The 14314-nt window shown below is 35.1% G+C and overlaps 1 protein-coding gene across 1 annotated transcript; it reads left to right on the forward strand.

The window, feature by feature from the left end:
* Positions 1-8612: 8612 nt before the first annotated feature.
* On the forward strand, positions 8613-10364 carry LOC123194464 (flavonoid 3-O-glucosyltransferase-like). Its single transcript, XM_044607668.1, has 2 exons — positions 8613-9294; positions 9390-10364. The coding sequence occupies exons 1-2, from the start codon at positions 8805-8807 to the stop codon at positions 10253-10255; spliced, it is 1356 nt and encodes a 451-aa protein (XP_044463603.1). The 5' UTR covers positions 8613-8804; the 3' UTR covers positions 10256-10364.
* Positions 10365-14314: the final 3950 nt, after the last annotated feature.

Below are 14314 nucleotides of genomic sequence, written 5' to 3' on the forward strand. Positions count from 1 at the left end.
AATCTATACTGCACTTAGCTTGGTAGAGCACACGCATGCACACAACTTAGTGGTAAGAATAATATATTACATCATTGGTATTTTCGACTAGGAATTACTTCGATTAAGGTATGTGTCATTGTCCACACAGTCAAACTCATCCAAATTAACCCTTTTTGTGATCTTCCTTATAATCTAACGCATTCATCCATTTTCCTTTTTATGATGTCTTTGTTAAGGTCTTATATCATATTTCTTTATAATTTTCCTTTATAAGTGTAAGTTAGTCATTTCTAAGCTCATATACTCATACTAGAGCTTTATATACTATTTATGTAGTTCTCATCTCTTTATTTCTAAATCTCTCCAAAAGTATATGAGAGTGTATTATTTAATCCATAAAAAAATACATCTAAAAAACATGAGGGTATATCTTTGGTACAGGCCACACAGTTGAGTGTCCTATACCACATGAATGTGTGTCTATTCCCAATTCCATACTCTCATATCTTCAACCTACACAGGTAGAATTTCCCTAAAGGCACTTGGGCGTATGTTAAAGGATTTCCAAAATTTCATCTTTGATTTATTCGTTTCCCAGGTTACCAAACACCATCACCATTATCTGCAATATTATCCCAATATACCAATTCCCTACCAAGCACTTATACTACAAAAATACTCAATAATAATAGCTTAAAATTGTCAATTCACATAGCCAAACATAACTTATTGTCTCATTCATACAAATATAGATGTAATCCAAATCAAAGATTTAATTACAATGTTAATTCCTAAATTTCCAGTTTTATAATAATTCAGATACAGTCATAATCTCATACAAAAGGATTTAATTGAAAACATAATAGAAAACTTAAATTAACAAAAAGGGGAATCTGCCTACTTACCTTCCTTTCGACGACATAACGGTCTTGATGTGGTTTAAATCATCCTCTTATGGCTTCCTCTTGTATCCATGACTTCTAAGACACTCAAACTCTCTTTTTTTCTCTGGTTTCTAGAAGAAAATGGCCAAGGAATGTCACCAAATGCCTCTAAAACCTTTTTATTTTTAACTGAAACACACAATACACGAGTGTTTATTGTTTATACACAGACATGTATATAGTTACCCATTAATGGTATGTTCTTAAATCCCTGTGAAATGCATCTTTATCCAAAATTCAAACCTACTAACTATGCATAGGTATGACACACGGGTGTGTATCATAGACATGCATGTTACTCACAACTAGAGTATCTTTCACACTCAAAATTGGCTTGTTTAATCTATTCACTATATGTGTCAAGTATGTTATGCACTCGTTTGCCTCTAAGGTGTCTATCACCCTCATCTTGGTTGTCACTCTCTTAATTACCACCTATGATTGTTTGGCTCTATCTCAAGGATAGGGCTACTAGTATCGGCTGATCTGGTATCCCTCTATTTTGGGTCATCCTCTGCCTTATGGCCTCTAACCTCAATACTCTATCAAGGGCCTTTGATAATGATTTTGCCTTGTCTTAGATGGAAAAACTCTTGAGCCTTCATAAACATGATGTCTGTAAATAGGTACTTTTTCTTAAAAGCTCATCTAAAGTCGGCCCAAGTCATCTCTAATACTCGGTGAGTCCAACATAACATCTGCAACTATACTTTTACATTATTCTTAAGTAGAAGGTTGGCATATTGAACCTTATTTGCATCTATCATAGTGTAAATCCTTATGATGTCCTTAACTACTTCCAATCACTCCTCAACTGGTAACCTATTTGATACTATACTACCTCTAACATTAGGGGCCTAATATTTACCTACCTAACTATAAATGGTGTGAGCCTGACCTCTACTGCCACCCATTATCTCTACTCTATCCTACCAATGTGGGATTTTAACAACTAGAGGTTGTTCAAGCATCGATAGACTTAAACTATATGTCTAACACTCTCAAGCACCTCACAATTTTACATGAGAATGTCTTCCACTATCCTTTTATAGATAGTCTTACTGTTCATTGATGACATAATTGATGCATCAAATGCTTATCCCTCAGGCTCAGCTTGACTTTTTTCTTGATTGGGGACCTCGAGACATCTCTAATTAACCTTATAAATCTCCTTACCCTAAAATAAGAACATGATTTAGGTACATAAAATACTTTAACTTAATATAGGTTTAATATACTTACAACAATAGACGTGCGGGGGCAGTCATCACTGCATGAGAGGTTGCTTTCCTTACTTAACTTTATTATGCATTTTTCAGACACTTATAAACTTACCAACCTTTTTGGGTACCAAGATCATTCTTTAATACAATAAATGTAACATTCCTCTCTAAATACATACTCTACTTGAAATTTGGTCCAAAGAGACGTATTCAACTAGACTACTTAATTTAAAATCTCATCATTTAATGCATATTCATAAATATTTAAGTGTGTAAAAGGGTGTAATATGAATGAATACTGAAATACATCATTGATTAAAATTTCATAAATGTATGAAAAGTCTAAAAAATTCAATCAGAAGTTATTGGCCATAAATAAATCTTAAAATGTAATTGAAATGTTCAAAATACATAAATGGAAAAAAAGTTTTAAAATGAAAATTATGTTTTTCACCCTCACACAAATGCTTGTTAGACTGTTGGCTCCCCCACTTGTCCCACTACTCATCTTTATCTATAAAACAACAAAAAAGAACACGAGTTAAAATACACAATAAGTCGGTGATCTCTTGGCACCTTAAATACTCATAAAACTGATAAACCTAGGTTCCATTTACAAATTGGAATGTGGTCACAACTTAACACTCTCGTGCTCTAACATAATCCATCTACAAAGGTTTACAAAGGCCTATTTGATATTGTGGTAAAAGCATAAAACATTTTATGTGTTTCTTTTTATTATGCCTCATGCACATACGATATGACCTATTGGGCTAGCTGTCTAGGACACCCTAGTTATATTGGAAATAATCTGGTGGCAGTTTCTTCTCTTATCATATAAGCTAATTAGAACTATTATCTAAACCATCTTGGGATTGCCTTATGGTGGGTACATAGATAATACATCTCATTGACCACGTGAGGAAATATTTGAAAAGCCACAATCCTTACCATGCATACCTGAAATGAACTAAGTGGCTATACGTCTTGACTCTGAGTGCATGAAACATCTCATGGGTTACTAACCCTATTACTTTTAGGTATCTTGCCACTTATACACACAACTGGTGACTATCTAGATGTGAACCACTTGCCTTAACTTTTCTGATTTTCAACTAAGATCTAACTTGGTCAGGGTCTTGGGTTGTCTTTTACATAGTCAAACACTCTTTTTAGTTCTATCTAGCTTGTCTTCCTTGCTAAAATCTCTTATTCTTTCCTTTTTCTTCTTCTTCCCCTTTATTATACTTGAACTAGGGTAAATAGTATTTTTAATTGATTGTATGGATGTGTACTTAAGGTGCACCCTTGTGTACCATTTTTTAAGCGTGGAGTCCAGTTTTGGAAAGTCACACATGGTCGTGTGTACCATACCACACAATCGTGTATGACTTTCCTCAGAATAAGAGCACAAAATCTGTAAAATTTCCTAATTTAGACTAGGGACACATAGGCATATATAAGACCATACATGACTGTGTGTTGCCATCTAGAATCGTAACCTACTGTTTCCTACACTATTCGAGTCAACTTCCAACGATTTGACATATATCAACACATAAAGTAAACATGTCTAAGCACCCTAAACATATTTTATCAATTAAACACATATACAACACTTATCATCAAAAATCAAAACTAATATTCATATCTAATCTTTAACCTACATTCAAACTTCATGATTATGATGAAATAAAGGTAATCCATTGTCATAGAGGCATAGACATGTATATAAAGATCATCATGGCACCATAAACCAACCAATAGTCAAATTTTTTTATAGCATACTATTTGAACTTGTTAAGACATGTTTGATTTAGCCAAGGGAATAACCAACTTACTTGTCTTTGCTGTAAAGATTCTGACAATCGACAATTTTTTTTGATAACTAAGGATCTCTCTTTGCTCTCCTTTAACTCTGGGTGTGTGACTAAAGTGTGAAAAGAAAGAGAAAAATTAAGTTAAACATGTTTTTATTTTGCCTCTTAGAAGTGACACATGGGTGTGTATGGACTTTACATAGGTGTCTATTGTGTTCACAACTAAGGCAACACCCAATATTGTCGCGATCGCGATCTTATATGAGAAATTCAAATTTGTTGATGATACATAATCGTGTATACCCCTATACACGAGCGTGTATTACTCTGGAAAATATTAATGAACTCAATTTAATCCAAAACAAAAGACTAAAATGCCCTTGGGCTTACTTATAGGTATTATATTAATATATGATGTTTCTTTAACTGTGAATTTTTATGATTAATGAAAAATGCATTTACATTCACATTTGTATAAACACTTAATTTGGATTTGAGTTGAACCAATTCAAACTTGGGTTCAAAGTTAATAAAATATTGAATCACATTACATATCCTTAAATAGGTCAAAATATCCAAGATTCATGTCTTGAGGTGTCTTGATCTTGTAAAATTGCATAATTTTCAAATAACACTGTTTTTCATGCTTGACATGGGCGTTCTCCTTTGGGTGCAAATGTTCCAACATTCGGCTTAGCTGAATTTTGAAAATTGCATCTGAATGTAAGTCAAGAATGACTAACTTTTAAAACAACACATTTGACACCCTTTTATTTTCAAAGCCTGAAATTTTTTTAAAGGCACGACCGGTTTTCCCAAATTGGAGTCGCCATGCACGTGATACTATAAAAGAAAGCTAGATGGTTTGTTTCATTTTCATGTGTTCTAAAACCCTAAGCAACTTATTTTCTCTCCTTCGACCTACTTCAATCTATAGCAAATTTATCATGATTTTCACTAAAATTTTGCATAAAAGATGACATTCACGCATCATAAACACCGTCCTTGGTCTTAATGGTCATCTCTCTCACTCAAATCATCTTCAACCAAGTGCAATCCGAAGCTCTTCAAGGGTTTATCAAAGGCTTTACTTAAAAGCAATTTCAATTACACCAAGAACTAAGAAAGTAATGATAATAGGTATGTCTCATTCCCAACGAGTTAGAATTACTCATTATGGTATTGTTACTGGCAATGTTGATCAAAGGGATTGTTAACAAGCTCTTAGGCTGAGATATGTGCATGTTGGGAGATGTATTTATATGCAAATTTTGGGAGAAATGGGTATAGCAAATGAATTTATGAAGATTGTGAATCAAATGAAATAGATGATCAAAAAGAAGAAGCTCTTCCAGCACGACGAACATCTAATCCTCTTAAAAATGTTCGAAGCCATGATCAAGCCATTCCTGATGATGTCCCTATGCCTCAAGCTTCATAAGAATTTAAGCCTTTACCAACTCCAATACCTTATAGATACGACATTTCGAAGTCGAGTTTTCAAGTAAAGAAAAGGCCAAGATGGGATGATATTTATGAGGAACCTTTCCAAAGGATCAAACGTCAGTTTTCTCATATGATGGAATTCATGAGTGAAAGGCTCCACAACATCATACTTTGGTTGGAGACCTTTGAACAACAAAGTTGGAAGCGAAGTGCTAACTTAGAGTATTTAAAAGACGTGGTCACTAGGATGGATGCTAGACTTTGTTAGAGAGACTAACAAAATCAAAGATAACCTTGACCATTTCCTTGCATCTCTTTTCATGTTTTTGAGGGCAATTAGGTGAGAAGAGAAATACATCAGAAATTTAGAGAAAGCAGGACGCACATGTCCCATTTTATAAAGATTACAAACCCAAAAATAAAAGGCATCCATTATTGGTTCGTAAGCTATGTAACGGGTACCATGCATATCAATCAAACATGTATACAATAATTAAAATAAATTTAATTTTTATTTACCAATTAGCTAAATTTTAATTTAGTCCCTTTATTTTTGTAAAATTTATTATCCCCCAAACATTTCAAAAATTGCATCAAGTCCAATTTGGTCAAACAATTTTTGAATGCATGTATTCAGTGTGTACAAGTGCACACAACCTGAGGTACACCAGTAAAAGGCATGCAACCTAGGTGTACATGGCCTTAGCTCACTTATGTACACCTAGGTGCAAAAACATGACCCAAGTGTACATTGGTCTTTCTAACCTATGTACACTTAGGTGTAACAACATGGCTGGGTGTACGTTGGTCTTTCAAACCAATGTATGCCTATATGCCTTTTGGCAACATGGTGTACAATTCTTTTGAGAAAATTTCTTAGGTGTAAACACTTGAGGATTACATAGTAGTAGGGTACGTGTTCCAAGAACTCTTGTCTCAGTGTAATTCCAATTTTTGTCATGAAATAAAATTCTAGAATATTTTCCAAAATTTTACAGCCAATCTTGAAATAGGAAAATTGACATGAAAGTCAATCTTTTTTCGACAAAACTTATTGTGGGCATCAACAAACAATAAGAATGACTTCGCGCAACTATGGGAAATCAGGCATCAAGTAGAATTAAATTTTAACAACACTACAATTTAATCAACATAAATTAAAAATTAAATATAAAAAAGTAACAAAAATTTACGTTTTAATTTTGCATCAATTATAAAATTGCAACAACAATTTTATAACAACCAATTATAAAATTTTAAACATTTCATATCAACGAAAAGAACATGCAATCGGATTAAAAAACATAAATGAAAGCTTAGTTGTACTCAAGGATGGAAATCACTCGTGGCGGCTAGAGTTCTGTGTGTATAATATTTTTTATGTGTTTTATGCAAGAGGCATACATATATTTACATAAAAGCATGACCCACCCAGGAGACAAAACATGTCTCAAGCAGGTTTACCCATGTACACCTTAGAGACAAAAGTCTCTCGGGTGTACAATGTATGGGTGGGACAATTCCTACCCATACAATGTAACCATGTACACCAGCGTCACATAAGTGGCCTGCTGTACACATGCATACACAAAGCCTACTTGGGTTGTATTTTTGGTCAATATGTGCACCCTTATATTCCCTAATCAATTCTTTATGATTTTTGGTAGTCAACTAAAAAATTATGGGATAATGGCATTAATCAAGATAAAATAAAATCCTATCATCAGCCTATTTTGAATTTCAAATTAGGTGATGTGCCTTTGAGTTAATCCAATTAGATAAACCCAATACTGCCAATTCTCGTATACATCCCAACTACTTTGGATTATTACACTAAGGTCTTAAAGTATAATAAAATATACTTTGGGACCATTGACTTTTCCAAAGCTCTAAATTCTTTATCCAAAATCTAGACCGAATTTAATTTAGACAATCCTCAAACCTTCAGAGTTCATCAACTCCCTTTGTGTGACTCATAGGCTCTCCCCTAAGTCAACAGTGTTTAGATTTGTGTCAAGCTTTTGACCCAGTATCCGTTTAAACACAAATCAAGATTGGCCTGTAACTAGATATCGAGATCACCTTATTAGTATAAGGTCAACATGTGACTTTTAACCTGTTAGTGATACGATTACTCATACAATTTGATCTTTTCGTTATAGATATCTCTTCGAGGTTGAGGTATGGATTACGTGTCTCCCTAAGGGCTCTTTTAATTATAAAGATTAACATCTATCAATGACCAAATAATATTGAATCAAATATCAACTCAATTCCACTATGATCACAGATTTAATTAGTCATTAACATTAGCCATTAAACCTTAACTGAGATATCAACTTCTGTACTTGAAAATGGCAAATCCTTTATTGATCCACCATAGCATTCATATAGATCCCGATATAGTCAATCGTCAACTTTCTGGTAATTCATTAATTAGACTACGCTGGGTTGGTGTCAAATTATACCAATCCTTGTACCAGACTATTTAATAACCTCAAGTCTTAGGATTACATGTACCTTCGTTCATTAAGAGGATATTTTCCGTGGGCACTAAAACAACAATCTATATGGAATCCCCTTGGCTAGTCATTTTGGCAAACACGTCAATAATATATACCCTTGTATTGTACCAAGTCGTTAACAAATAACTTTGATATGTGAGAACTGTTCTCATCTTTTGATGATGTTGTTTAACACAATGCTAACTCTACCACTATTCCCCATGCCCTTGAACATAGTCATATCAAAGTTACGAATATTTTAACAATAACTATCTAATATAAACACACTGGCTATGACAATAAGATGCGGAGCACTAATACCCTCATCACAATTAAACTATTCTTAAAACAATTATTTATTTTGAATAAAATAAAGATAATATAAATATTATATTTATCAATTAAATCTTAAAGATTATATAAATATCAGTTGTGACGAGTAACTTGAGGGTACTACTGTAACATGTAGGACAACAGTTGCTATCAATTAAATGTACCAAGCCCCACAAGAACTCCATGCTGCCTCCTCCACGTTTCAGTTGATTAAGACTGACATTACACTTCCAAGTTTCATTAATTTCTTTTAGTTTTAAAATTATTAATGTGATGTCGTTATCCAATTGGTTGAGCTTCAATTATGAAACCACCATTGAATCTTGGAAAACTGACAAATCAAATAATTAGCTGCTATTAGTTTGTATGTGAAAACGGTCTCATCTAAGATAAAAAATTGATTTGAATTTTGAACTTCCCACATGATGCTTCCTGAAGTCTCATCTCAATTTAGTTGTGAACAAGATCGGATCTTAGCCAGACCCAGACTGATTTGAACTTCCCGTTCTTAATCACTCCAATCTTCCCCCCTTGAATGCCAATAGGGCCGAGATGCCAGAAACCAAAAGCAGCCGAAAACACATAGCGGTTTTAGCATTTCCATTCGGAACTCATGCTACTCCTCTTCTTGGTTTCGTCCGGAGGATATCGGAGGCTGCTTCGGATGCGAAGTTTTCTTTCTTCAGCACGGCTCAATCCAATGCCGTGCTGCTTGCAAACCGTGGAGAAGTTGAGAGGGTGAAATTTCTTGACGTTGATTCCGGGTTACCGAACGGCTACGTGTTTAATAAGAGTGATCCGAATGCGCCTGTAGTATACTTCTTAAAGGCAACACCAGGCAATTTTGAGAGAGCTGTAGAGATTGTCGTTGCAGAAACGGGAATGGAGTTTTCCTGCTTCATCTCTGATGCTTTCATGTGGTTCGCCGCCGAGATGGCCGAGAAAAGGCGAGTCCCGTGGATCGCGTTGTGGACCTCCGGACCTCGCTCTCTTCTTGTCCATCTTCATACCGACTTTTTGAGGGAACGTCTTGGAATCAATGGTATAGACATGATAATTTATGTGTGTTCTCTTACTTTGATTATCTTTTAACTACTGATTAATTAGTGATTGATTAAGTTTGATTTCATTTACCAGGACCTGGAGAACAAACACTGGAATTTTTTCCTGGATTATCTGAAATACGAGCAATGGATCTTCCGGAGGGTTTAGTTTCAGGACCTTTAGATGAGGGCGTCCCTCTTCTTCTTCATAAAATGGGACAAATCCTGCCGAAAGCAGCCGCTGTGGCTGCAAATTCCTATGAGGAATTAGACCTTCCCGATGTGAACAAATTGATGAAGACAAGACTGCCGAAGTTTCTTAACATTGGCCCATTCACCTTAAGCTCTCTACTGCTCCCAGCTTCCGATGAATACTGCTGCCTGGAATGGTTAGAAAAGCGCGAAAAATCATCAGTTGCCTACATAAGTTTCGGCAGTGTGATTCAACCCCCACTTCCTGAGCTGACAGCTTTAGCTGAAGCGCTAGAGGCAAGAAAGACTCCATTTCTGTGGTCATTTAGAGGCAATCCTACGGAACAGTTACCGTTAGGATTTTTACAAAGGACCAGCGTGTATGGCAAGATGGTACCATGGGCGCCCCAGATAAAAATCCTCCAGCATTCTTCAGTTGGGGTGTTTGTGACACATGGTGGATGGAACTCTATTCTGGAAAGCATTATTGGCGGCGTGCCCATGATTTGTCGGCCGTTTTTCGGGGATCAGAAGCTGAACGAACGAACTCTGGAGACAGTTTGGGGGATTGGACTGGGAATTGAGGGAAGGAAATTCACCAAAGATGGAACAATGAAAGCCCTGGAAGTGGTATTGTGTAGCGAACAAGGGAAGATTATGAGAGAAAAAATTGCTGTCCTGAAAAAGCTTGCATTTCAAGCTGTTGAATCTGAAGGTAGCTCCACCGCAAATTTCAAAGCTGTTATGGAGTTAATTACCAAGACTTAGTTTTATGGGTGATTGCTTTATTTTCTTCTTCAATCATTTATGATTCAAGATTATAAATAATTTAACTTTTATTTACAAATTTAAATGGATCTTTAAGCCATTGCTTAAAGATAATGCATAATAGATATTATTTTATCTTTAAATAATTCAAAAATATCTAACCATATAATAATAAATTATCTCAAAATGAGTGTATATAGTCCAACCATATAACAAGTTATTATCTCACAATGAGTGTATATAATTTTATAGTGCAATGCTGACAAAAATTAAGAATGGTAAATTGGCAGTTTGGGTGGCCAAGACTAATTAAAGCGATAAAAGTCATCCACTCTACTCCACACTTTCTTTTAATATATAAAAATTATTATATTTAATTTATATAAAATAATTTTTTTTCATAATATTAAACTTATGTACATTTACCCAATCATTTTGTTAGAACTGGGTATCACTTCGTCTATAAGATGTTATGATGCACATACGGATCTCACTGCGTCCCCAAATATTGTTTCTGCATTTTCTAATTACTAGCTCTTAGTTGTTTTTGCCTCAACCTTTTGCGGTTACAAGTTTTCACCTTCTTTCACTTTAGGGGATATTGGATGCTATGGAAATTTCTTTCCATTCTCTTTATTGTATAATAATTTTTTTAATTTATTTCAAATATCTGCCTCGTGGATATGAGTCATGGATATGGGTTTAAAACTTATACCATTTTTTGTATGGATACCCATGGGTACTCGTCTGTTTGCAATCTAGTACAGTCAAACACAAACATCAAGATTAATAACCTCATGATATTTCAAACACACTTTCCCCTAAAATTCCAAAAGAGTTGTTGAAAAGAAAATTCTAATGCGTCACTGATATTTTTCTTACTCTGAAAACAGAAAAAACGAAGAATATATATAAGAAATCCTATTAAAATAACCTTAATTTTTCCCGCGTATACATTTTTTGCCCTCCTAATTTTAATTATACATTTCTATTCAAAAAAACATGTGCATTACCAATTATACCTCTAGATATATAAATCTTGGAAACCTTAGGGGGGAAAATGTTATTTTTGAAACTTAGGTTGGGACAAATTGTTAGTTTTTAAGGTTTAAGAAGAAAAAATAAAATCAAACTTAAGTTTATTTTTAATACTACAGATAAAATGACGATTTACCTTTAAAACCGTTAATTTTAACTTCTTATGAATGAATAAATAAGATTTTCAAAGTTAATGAGAGGAAACTTGAGAAAACAACATACCTTGGATAGAAAATAGTCCTTCGACTATTTTATATTTTATTATTATATACAACTTTATAAATTTTAAAACTAATAACCTTTTTCTTGAACAGAGCTTTGGATGTATGAAACATTCAATTTGGGTTCATAGATTGGAAGGCTAGAGATTGCGTCTCCAAGTGTTAAAATAGAGGACCGTTGAACACCTACGGTGGGAGATTGTACTAACATTTTCAGGGCTTCTTCAGTACAGTATTAACAATATTTATTATTTTAGTTAGTTAATTCAGTATGTGTTCTAAATGTGTTGTCGTCACTTATGTAAGGATGTTATTACTCCGATGTTGATTCCTTCAAGGGAGGAGAGGGAATCACTTTGGTACAAAGAAGCTTTGGAATACATGGGGTACAAGGATGAGTCTAATCAATTTTGTAGCACCGTTTAATCTCCAGACTCCATGCCTTCACTCCAACGAGCCCATTGCCTCTCCTCCACACACCAACACGCGCGCCCCCCCACACCCCCCCCCCCCCCCCCCCCCCCCCACCCCCAAACCAACTGTGAGACCCAACCCCATCCTACCGTGAGGTCCCCCCACCAACTGCGATCCCTTACTCTTATTGAGTGGTCCCTACCCCTTGTTGTGGCCCCCTCCCCCACATGGGGTTCCACAACAAGGATGCCATTGTTGCTCGATTGGAGAAGACGATTGTCACATAGGAGCATCTCTTGTGAGGATTTTTGGAATTGGTCAACCGACAACTGACTGTAGTAGAGTTATTTTTGTGGAGTAGTAGCGAATCTTGGCGTCATACACTACTGCTCCCTCCGCAAACAAGGTTAATATTATATATTAAATTTATCTGTTTTCACATAAATTTATAAAATAGATAAATTAACTTTGGTCATATTATAGGATCCGACGATGGAGGTCATCAGCAAGGTCCCACCAGATGATGATCCAATCATGTTTGGGATGGTCCCCACCTCGGGTCCGAACAACACAGCACTTCAGCCCAAGTCCAATACTCGGAGGACATTAAAATAAGCCCGTACGCCGACCCTCTAAGGCAGCGAAGGCAACAGGAGGTTGGTTGGGCCTCATTTGAAATTGATGAACATGGTGAGGAGGCAGGCTTTACATTGTGGTACGACGAGGCCAAGGATCCTGATTTCGAGCCAACATTTTTTATAGAGCCTGGATAAAGAATCGGTGGAATGTCCTTGTCAAAAGTGATTAATGGCTAACGCATGAGGTATGAGAATTGATTCCATAGTGTCTTTTACGTATAATATTATAATAATAATCACAACTTTATTTTTATTCTTTGATTTATACAGCACATTGGTAGCTATCCGGCATTGTTGTTACACTCGGCGCAAAATGATAAGTGGACGAGCGTCGACTGCACATTTGTTGCGTGGCTACCGAGCTTCATGAGAGAACACGCTGAGGTTCGACCAGAGTACAAATGGCCCAGATTTTTGTTGGATCCCATAGAGGGAGTGGATGTGGATGATAAAAATCAAGGATTCATGCCATGGAGCAACGTTGACAGAGTAAGCATCCAGATTACTAATTAATTTTTTTGTAATGTAAACTCTACTTGTATCATTAGGTTAAACATTGACTCTGTCCGACTGTCTGTGTAGGTATATATCCCAATTAATTTTGATAATCAACATTGGCTGTGTGGTGAGCTCGACTTGGGGGCGTGAAGGCTCAACGTATACAACTCATCGAAGAGTTTCATCACAACTCAGGAGCGCTCCGATGAGTTAACTGGCCCGTACTGATACCTACCAGCCATCATAGCTCAGTCAAGGTATTGGGACGACATGAGGTTGCTCCCAAATGATGATTTGCTCACTATTTGTCGACGAACCGATGTGCCACAACAGGCATCACATTCTGATGACTGTGAGGTGCTTACTCTGATGTTCATTGAGTGCCTGGGCAAAGGACTCCAGTTTGATTTCAGCATTGATGATTGAGCCAACTTGAGGACCGAGATAGCATCTAAGATACTCCGTTGTTTATTTTTTATTTCATTGTTTACATTTGTTCTTGTTATTCTATATTCCAATATCGTTGTATACATTTGTGTGTCTATACCATACATTATTTGATCTTTCAGTATACACATATCTTTTTATATTTTATTAAAATGAGTATTGTAGATGCTTCAACGTATAAGGAAAAAATACAAATTATAACAAATATCAATGATTACACATATTCTTGCATGGAATTGCAAATAACGGGCTATAGAAGATATTTACTTAGGTTGTAGCAGGGAACCTTAATCTATAACCAAACATTCCTTTCGAAAAACCAACGCTACTACCTATATATAAATATAAAAATCTCTTGAAGCCCGTTATCGACATTCCATGCAAGAATCTATGCATTATTTTGTACCCAGTAGCCTTCTTACCTTCACTCTACCGCAAACAATAATCCACTAAAAGAAAGGAAAACAAATTGGGATTAACAACAGGAAAACAATGATTGGATAAATGTTTGATTTTTATAAGTACTATATTTATAATTTTAATAACTAATTATTTATATTCTTGTTAAAATTTAATACAATTATAACTTTAATAAAAAAAGTGATTGTTAAAAGTATATTTTATATCGTTAAAAGTATTAATGATAATAATATTTTATCAGGAGAAGCAACAGTGCTAGGCGATGAGGGGAGTTTTCCTATTAAAACTTTTAAAAGATAATTTTTAACCACCATTTTTATTATAAATTATAAATTTATTAATTTTTAATAAGACTAAATAATTAGATACTAAAGTTATGAAAA

Source organism: Mangifera indica, chromosome 13 (assembly GCF_011075055.1).
Source record: "Mangifera indica cultivar Alphonso chromosome 13, CATAS_Mindica_2.1, whole genome shotgun sequence".
In the NCBI taxonomy this organism is placed as follows: Eukaryota; Viridiplantae; Streptophyta; class Magnoliopsida; order Sapindales; family Anacardiaceae; genus Mangifera; species Mangifera indica.

What these genes read in the sequence shown, in the direction of transcription:
- LOC123194464 (XM_044607668.1), top strand. Translation starts at nt 8,805, where the DNA reads ATGCCAGAAACCAAAAGCAGCCGAAAACACATAGCGGTTTTAGCATTT. An exon ending in GGAACGTCTTGGAATCAATG is followed by an intron (nt 9,295 to 9,389) that starts GTATAGACATGA and finishes TTCATTTACCAG; the next exon opens with GACCTGGAGAACAAACACTG.